This window comes from Cyprinodon tularosa, unplaced genomic scaffold, assembly GCF_016077235.1.
Source record: "Cyprinodon tularosa strain WSP-4 unplaced genomic scaffold, ASM1607723v1 ctg624, whole genome shotgun sequence".
NCBI lineage: Eukaryota > Metazoa > Chordata > Actinopteri > Cyprinodontiformes > Cyprinodontidae > Cyprinodon > Cyprinodon tularosa.
The window spans coordinates 406,614-415,210 of NW_024039368.1; the positions used below are offsets into that span (position 1 = coordinate 406,614).

General features: G+C 39.1%; 1 protein-coding gene across 3 annotated transcripts; it reads right to left on the reverse strand.

Moving 5' to 3' along the window:
* Window positions 1-220: 220 nt before the first annotated feature.
* hnrnpm (heterogeneous nuclear ribonucleoprotein M) lies at window positions 221-6,830 on the reverse strand. Of its 3 annotated transcripts, XM_038307949.1 has the most exons (16): window positions 6,621-6,682; window positions 5,808-5,989; window positions 4,266-4,318; window positions 3,570-3,577; window positions 3,393-3,486; window positions 3,024-3,290; window positions 2,716-2,869; window positions 2,576-2,625; window positions 2,439-2,496; window positions 2,073-2,186; window positions 1,945-1,992; window positions 1,804-1,869; window positions 1,602-1,703; window positions 906-1,495; window positions 763-814; window positions 221-665 (listed from the first exon to the last, which is right to left on the reverse strand). In XM_038307949.1, exons 1-16 carry the CDS (start codon window positions 6,680-6,682, stop codon window positions 502-504), a joined length of 2,064 nt encoding a protein of 687 aa, XP_038163877.1. In that variant the 3' UTR covers window positions 221-501. The 3 variants fall into 3 exon arrangements, with proteins under 3 accessions (XP_038163877.1, XP_038163878.1, XP_038163879.1); XM_038307950.1 differs by lacking the exon at window positions 1,602-1,703 and having other exon boundaries at window positions 6,621-6,830; XM_038307951.1 differs by lacking the exons at window positions 4,266-4,318; window positions 6,621-6,682 and having other exon boundaries at window positions 502-665; window positions 5,808-5,945.
* Window positions 6,831-8,597: the final 1,767 nt, after the last annotated feature.

An 8,597-nucleotide genomic window follows, 5' to 3' on the forward strand; every position in this document is an offset into this window, starting at 1 on the left:
TTGAGAGCCACCTTCCTTTAAAAGCCATTTATAACTGTATTATAAACTAACCAGACCGTGAGACCTTGATATAAGCTGCATTCTTCTCTGTATTAGCTTTTTTATTTTATTTTTTTTAAATAATCAGTGTGATATTGTATTCAATTCAAGATAAATATATTCATTCAGAAGCTTTAGGTTGCATCTATGATCCTGTTGAAAACAAAAGACCCTAAACCCATTTATACATCTTTGAGATTTATTTAGCAAAACACCTCACAGTTCAAAGGCAATGACAGGGGATGCATGACAGAAAAAAAATTAAAAGTTTGGTCACTAAAAAGTACAATAACCAAAAACTAAAAACACATTCATTGCTATAATTTGCTAACTAAAAAGGTGAAACTAAAACATGAAATTCTACAAACATGTCCTAAACAAAGTATACTGGAAAGACAAATCTGATAATGCAGATCGTTTTAAACATCATGGACTAAATCTGATGCAACACAGACATGTGAATTAAGCATTCCTATCAATCCTAACGTCGATTTCTCTTCCGTTCAGGCGATAGCCGTTCATGGTTCTGCAGGCGCGCTCAGCAGTTTCGGGGTTGTCAAAACGGACCATACCACAGCCCTTGGATTTTCCATTTTCCATTTTAATATCAGCATACTGAACCATACCTGTACAAAGACAAAGTAGAAGAGAGGTTTATAAAAATGTTGGTAGTATTAAATGTTCAATTTCCTTCTGGGGGAAAAAAAATAAATAAAATCTTACCACATGTATTAAAGGTATCCTTCAGCATTTTCCAAGTGAAATCAAAAGGCAGCTGAAAAAAAAAAAAAAAAAAAAAAAAAAAATGATTAAGTATAAACTTCAGGCAATTTTTTCTTAAACTAAGAACATTTCAGCAAACTTACATTTCTAACAAAGATCTGGCATCCCTTCCTCATGTTTGCTCCACCACTTCCGGGTCCTCCGGCTCCAGCTGCTCCAAAGGAATTCCCACCAAATCCACGATCCATATCTCCGGAGCGGTCAAACTGACCGCCAACACTGCCAGATCCCATGCGCTCCATGCCAGTGCCCATACGGTCAAGGCCACCAGAAGAGAAACGGTCCAGTCCTCCGGCAGATCCCATGCGATCGAAGCTGCTTCCCATCCTGTCGAGCCCGGTGTTGCCCATGCGATCCATACCCATGGAGGAGCCAAAGTCCATGCTGCTCCCCATGCGATCCAAACTAGATGGGCCAAGTCGATCAAATCCTCCAGGGCCGAGGCGGTCCATGCTTGATGACATACGGTCAAGGCCCGGTCCAAGCCTGTCCATCCCTGGCCCAAGGCGGTCCATCCCAGAGCCGATGCGGTCAAAGCCGGACCCCATCCTGTCCAGGTCAGACACACGATCAACCCGCTCCATGCCCATCCGATCCATTCCTCCCATCCGGTCCAAGCTGCCTCCTAGCCGGTCCATTCCAGAGCTCATGCGGTCCATCCCAAGGGAATTTCCTGCAGAGAGTAAAAAGACAGCACGACATGGTCAACTGAGCTCCAGAAAGTTGTTTTTTTCTTTGTTTTTTTACAGGGTCTTTGGGACAATCCAGTAAGTACTGACCCATTCCTCTTTCAAAGGAGTCTCCAAAATTATTGCGAGACATCCCCATTTCATTTCGCCCAAATTCCCTGTCAATAGCACCACCAATCCCACGGTCCACCTCTGATAATGCAAGAGATGAAACCATTAGAAACATCCAGCAAGACGTGAAGACTACCACGCCTGCTTAGGAGTGTTTAGGGAGTCCCTACCAAAAACTCACCATTCATTCTGCCCATTCCAGAGGAACCGAACCGATCCATGTTCATTCCGCCAAAGTTGTCCATTCCTGAAGACATAAAAAAATGCATTAACAACAAATCTGTTGTTCAAATTTAAGAGCAGATGCCAACTAAAAACTTACCTCCTCCCATGCGACCGCCCACATTGCCAAATCCCATGTTGTCCATTCCTGAAGGAGAGAAAAGCATTTGTAAGTCCACAGTTTCACTAGTCTTAATGCTGAAACAAACCAAAAACAGATTTTGTTACCTCCGGGGCCCATGTTTCCCATCCCACCAACGTTGCCGCCGCCTCTGTTGAGCATGGTAGCATCAATAGGCTGACCACCGGGACCCAGGCCCAAACCAATACCACTCAGTCCACCTGGTTTCAGGGTTAGAAGAGAAAAGCTTTAAACTTCTGTCTGCAAAAACTTGTATTTTCCAAGAGCTATTTGGGCCAAAATCTAATTTCCAAAAATATGTACGAACCTTAATTGGAAAAGCAATTTTTTTTTCCAGAAACACGAATAATATTCAACCACAGGGATTTTTTGCTCTTATTGCTTAAGTGATTTAATCCACAATTTTATTATAAAGGCAGTAACTAATAATAATGTGTTCAAAATGTACTCACGGGGAAGAGAGGACCCTCTATCTGGTTGTCCGAAATCTTTGGGGAGGGATTTCTCATCCTGAAATAGACATCACATTTCAAAATAATGCTCAGCATTGCAATAAAAGTGATCTGTTACAAAAGGTTTATCAATATACCAGCTTGACGTGCATGGTCCTGTTAAACAGGAGCTGCCCGTTGAACATAGCTGTAGGATAATTAAGGAAACACAGGAAACGCAAGAAAACAATGAACAGTAACAGAAGGAATAATGTGCATTCATTATGAAAAAGGATACAGACAGCTTGGACTGCCTCAATGGGCATTTCAAACGTCACAGTGCCCATTCCTCTGCTTTTCCCATCCCTGTCCTCCAATATGTCCGACCTCACGACAACACCTGCCATGCCGAATACCTCTTTCAGCTTCTTCCATCCCACTTTGTAATCCAGCTGCAACAACAGAGATCAGTTAGTAAAACTAAGACTGTATCCAGTCCTTTATTTTACATTCCAAAAGGTACTGTTTTTAAAGTGTTTTAATCTGAATAGTACAATTTTTATTTTATGTTAGTTTCAGTTAGTGAAGAAACTCTGAATGACTCACATTGGCTACAAATACAGTGCTTCCAATCCTGCCAGTCTGAAGACCATGAATGATCTCATTGGGGATGTTGGGGTTGTTCAACAGGCTGGGAGGGATGTTGACCATCGGGCCTCCTGATCCAGGTCCCATGCGATCCATGCCCCCCATTCCTCCCATACCCCCCATACCGCCCATTCCTCCCATGCCCCCCATTCCTCCATGGCCTCCTGGGTGACCTCCCTGTTGAGACTTGCTTATCTCTCTTTGAGCAATGACACCATCAGGGTCCTAAACAAACAAAATAAACATCACTCAAGTGTTAACTTTCTAGACCCTAGCTCTACAGAACAGCTCCAAGTTTTGTTTCTCCTACTTTTCCCCGCAGCTTACCTCCTTGACTTTAAGAGGACGGCCATTGAAGTTGTACTTGTTGACAGTTTCCACCGCCTTCCTCATAAGTTCTTCCGTCCTGAACTCAACAACACTGCAGAGAACATTTTACATGAGAATTGCTGGGTGCTGCATTCTATTACCAATAGAAACAAACGAGATAAATTGAGTACTCACGCACAACCCTTTTGATTGAAGTCATCAGAACAGGCAATACAGAGTAAAAAAAAATTAAGAAAAGAAATTAGAGATGATGGTATTTAACTGAATGTTTAAATGAAATGTAGAAAATAGAAACATGCACAAACCAAAGTCAAATACAGAAAAGGCTTATAGTTTTGGCAAACGCTACGTAAATTAGACAATTTTCCCCAAACCAGTCGGCGACCAAGCAGGTATAGCAAAAAAAAAATCAGTTTCGCTTCTCAAAACATCCAAAAGGGGAGAAACTCCACAAAACAATAGGTTTCCACACCAGTAAAACATTATTAAAGGACATCTTTTCCAATGAAGAGGTTTGAGTGATTACAATTAACAAAACCATCTAACAGCTTTGTAACAACAGCCTACCGAGTTAACCCCTTAAGGTCGTAAGGAGCAAATCCAGAAACCAAAAGGGAAATTATCAGCTAATTCAATCCACTGGACTGAATACAAGTAATGCTATTTTAAAAGCATCAACCCTTCAGAATGGCCTCAAATCAGTGGCACAGACGACTCCACCTAAAACACGCCTCAGTTTACCATCTCAATGACTCCACCGCGTTACAATTCGAGACCATTTCCAGCAATATAGCTAACGAAACCAAGGCTGACAAACACATGTTTGTCTACGTTTAATCGTGTATTTTGATTGTATGTATTTGCACTTACCCTCGATTTGCCTTCTGCGTCCATTAAGTGATCCACGTACGTTACATCACCCACTACAAATCAGATTCCAGAGACGACACACACCAAGGGGAGAGAAGCCGAGAGAACAATGGGGGTTTAGAGCAGAAACAAGGAGGAAGGCCGATGACACTGAGCTCTGACTGCCAGAGTCTTGAGCTGTCCCCCAGCACCTCAGCAGCACAATATGGTACAGGTCTACAAAAACAAGCTTTGATCTCTTAACAAAAACATGTTGTAAGACTTCTTAGTCTGTCCTTGTTAGAATTCTCCAGAAACAACAAAAGCAATAGACCGAGGCAACCAACTGTTGAAATGACCAACAGCCTTCTGATTTGGCGAAAACATTGTAGACCACCTTCTCCATGTCATTTATGACCCATAAAATTTCAGGTTGAAATTAAATCCCATACAAATCCTTAGCCTATTTCAGGGCAAACCTAGTGGTACTTTGTCGAATGGTGCCATCTTAAACCTTGAGCTAAAGCATCAAGACATCCCCATCAGCTGAGCTTAAATCTACAACTACAAAAATACCGACTTCTTAATCTCGACAAATTCTTGGAAAAAGGATTCCTGTTTATATGGTTCAGAACTGCATAAAAAATAAAATAAAAAAAGAGGGGGAACTTAATAAAAAAATATCCACTTCCAAATCGACAGTGACCGCTGCTGGGGTCCCAGGTCACATTTCTGTTCAATAAATGGACGTCCGTGACCAAAAACCTCGAAACAAGGACAGTGCAATAAGAAGCAGCTTTGTTTTGTAGACCTGTACCCCACAGAAATCCCCAGCAAAAAGCTGTGTGTGGCACAACATGGAGATCTGCTGAGAAAACATTTGCTTGTCAAGGTCACACCTAAAAAAGAAAATGCAATTTAACTCAACAGTTGACACAAAACGAACACTTGGCCCTCCTAGCCCAAAAAAACTGTTCCCTTAGTATCACATTCTTTAGCGTAACAATTCATTGCAGGGCTAATGACACATATGATCAAACTGGTGTTCCATGACTATTCAACTCTTCATGCAAATAAAAGCTAAAGTCATCTTTGCAGAATTCAAATTTGCAGCACGTGCCTACGTAGAACTGGACATTTCCAACATTTTATACATATTCAACATATACGGATGGTAACATACTCCAACTGATAGTAAGATATTCCTTGCATCAAAACATGAGTCTTGCTTCCTTTTTGTTCAGTCACTTCTTCTGGTTAAACCTCTTTGTGCCAGTCAGGATCCCAATCCATGGGATTTTCTCATTGGTCAACTTAATTTAATAAGTACAACCTCCACAAACACCTCAAAGGAAACGGTGGTGATTGCATTTTCCATCCAGGTTCACAGCACAAGTTTGGTGCAACTCAGTCTATGATGCTGTTCCAAATGCCTCCCAAAAATCTGAAGTGCCACTCCAAGACAGAAGTGATATGGTCAAAAACAATTGACCCTGGATGCAGATTCTTTGGGGGGGAAAACAACCTAGAAATAGACAATTACATCTTACCAAAACACCTTACCTTTCTCTTTCATTAGGTCTTTGAGGGCTTGCCATTTCACGTCGTAGGGGATGTTGCTGACAAACACTCGGTATCTCTTGTTCAAGTTGCCATAAGGTTCAAAGCGACCACCTCCACCTCTCTTAGGGGGTCTCTCCTTCCTGCTGGAACTGGACCCATTCTTGGGTTTTCCGTTGATTTCTCTGAAACAGTAAGGATTGGGAAAAACAATAAGAATAATAGTTCAAAAGCAACAATCTGCTTTATTACTTCGAATCAATTTTAGAGATAGTTATTATGAATGAAAATATGTTAAGTAAAAAATGTTAAAATATGTTAAACAAAAAAGAAAACACTATCATAATATGTTGTTTATCCCAAAAATAATGAAGTGATTTAAGGCTAATCTGCACGACTACGCTATAACCACATGGCGAGGCCCTCACCAGTAGGCCTAAAAACAACTAAAACGAACAAATATCTCAAATTTCAATCGGATTTTCATTCCCTTGCATCGCATTGCGATACCACCATAATTAATACGATCGAGTATCTGTGCTAAATACGTATTCTGAAATAATAACTCGACTTAGATAGCGCCAGCAAATAGACGGATCCCATATCGCCATCATATCTGGTAGATTCAGTCTAAAAATAAATAACATTAATCCAACTTGTCGATTTGAGAACAATTGGCGTGTATGCATTTTCACCTAAAACGTTCTTATTTTTGGTTATAATTGAATATAAATGCAACATAAGTGCATGTTTAAAAAAAAAAAAACACTAGGCCAATCTAGCTACAACAAAGGAAGCGTCTATGAAGTGACTCACTCCTGCTGTTGCTGCTGCTCGGTAGTTGTCTCGGTATTGTTGTCACCCTGCTCGCTCGACATTTTGATGCGCTGATGAAGGTTTTAGCAAACCTGAATTTGTTAAGGAAAAATCAAGAAAGCTGGTATTACCAGACAGAGAAACTGTACGGTAAAAGCACAGAGAACTGTTGGCTTTTAGGAAAATGGCGGAGCAGACGCGGGGGAGGGGCCAATTTTGAAAATTCTGCCAATGCTTCCGGTGTTTTCTTTTCATATTAAAACTACTACTACTCAAAAGAAGGATTTCAAAATAAGTGCACAGTCCATTTAAAATCCGATACGGTAGGCAGTGGTATGCACTTTAAAGCCATGGTTCCAATCTGCCATTCAAATTATTAATTATTGGTCTACCTTTCATGTTAACTTAAAATTGGTTATGGTTATAAAACTGTCAAAAAAAAAAACAAAATACAGTTTTGTAATTAAAATAGTTTTTATACAACCTTTGTGGTGTTATGGGTAAGAAAACCTGACCTTTTTTTGTTTTTTCAAAATATGTTATTTTATTATGTATTAGCAACAAAATCTAGGTGTGTTTAAAACTAAAAACTAAAATCATCCAACAGACAAATAGAATGCTTTTATGCTTACAAAAAAAAAGGTGCTTAAAGGTGGCCATCAATTGTGTTGTATAAGTGATTTACATTTGGTTGAATTTTTTATAAATGGACAATAGATGTGATCAGGGGAGGATCTAGGATTCTAGGAGATCAGGTGCTTAGCCCCGAGGGTGAAGATGAGCGTGTAGACTTTCTGCTAAATCCCGTTCTAATGTAAAATATGACAGATTACTGGATTAAAGAAATTTCTAGTATACTACATACTATCACACATAAAAATTCCAGCTCCATAACATGGGAAGAAATTCATATAACTGCAAGTCTTAACTGTGTTTATTTCTCACTTCAACAACAAGCTCTGTGGAGACATTTGATCATTATTTGCCAAAGTTATGAAGGGGAAATCATATATTTTAGCCACCTGATATAATCTGCTCCCCCATAACATGGGAAAAATTAAACAAATCCTGTAAATTTTGAAACTGTCATTATTTTTCTATATTATGTTTGAAACATTTATTATTTTATATTTTGAAATCTTAAATAGTTAATAAAAATATGTCAATTCTCAATTCAAAATGTCTGGAATAGCATTACTTCAGACATTTTGAATTGAGAAAGCTCTCTGGATGGAAAACGAAACATCTTCAAACTTGGAAAACTTGGAAATCCAGCTGTTTTGGTTTGAACTTTTCTTTTGAAATATATTTGTAAATTGTTAGATAAACATTTAAACAGAAAAGAAATTTCATAAAGATCATCAAAGGGGAAACGGATTATATCAGGTGGCTAAAATATACGATTTCCCTCTCATAACTTTGGCAAATAATGATTTAATGTCACCAAATCCACAGGATTTGTTGTTGATGATGAGAGGAATACACACAGTTAAAGATTTGTAGGTGAATTAATTCCTTCCCATGTTATGGAGGAGGAACGGAATATTCCAGGCAGCTGAAATATCCATTCTCTCCTCTCCTCCTCCCATATGTTTAGGAAATAAACAGCAACTGTTTCCAAATTCTCAAAAAATTTTATGTTTGATAGCATGTAGTATACTAGAAATTTCTTTAATCCAGTAATCTGTCATATTTTACATTAGAACGGGATTTACCAGAAAGTCTACTCTCTCATCTTTTCTGGAAATCTTAATTTTTGTGTCCTGCTATCAGCCAGTTTCCGTCCTCTTATACTGTATCAGCAGTGAAAAATAATAAATACTTCTGACTTTTATTTCTGTCAGGCTTAACTGACAGAAGTTGGAAAAAGACAGATTCTCTTGGCGTTTAAAAAATAACACAAAACAGCTTAAAAGGACCTCGTCTATTTATTTATTTTACAATTTTATCGACAACAGCTGCTGATTAAACTGGATG

Bases quoted from the DNA above. Each gene is read 5' to 3' on its own strand.
- hnrnpm (XM_038307949.1), bottom strand. From the start codon at position 6,682: ATGTCGAGCGAGCAGGGTGACAACAATACCGAGACAACTACCGAGCAG. The intron at 2,626-2,715 runs GTATCCTTTTTC...ATTATCCTACAG, and splicing joins TGAGGCAGTCCAAGCTGTCT to CTATGTTCAACGGGCAGCTC. The intron at 1,993-2,072 runs GTAACAAAATCT...TCTCTCCTTCAG, and splicing joins GGGAAACATGGGCCCCGGAG to GAATGGACAACATGGGATTT.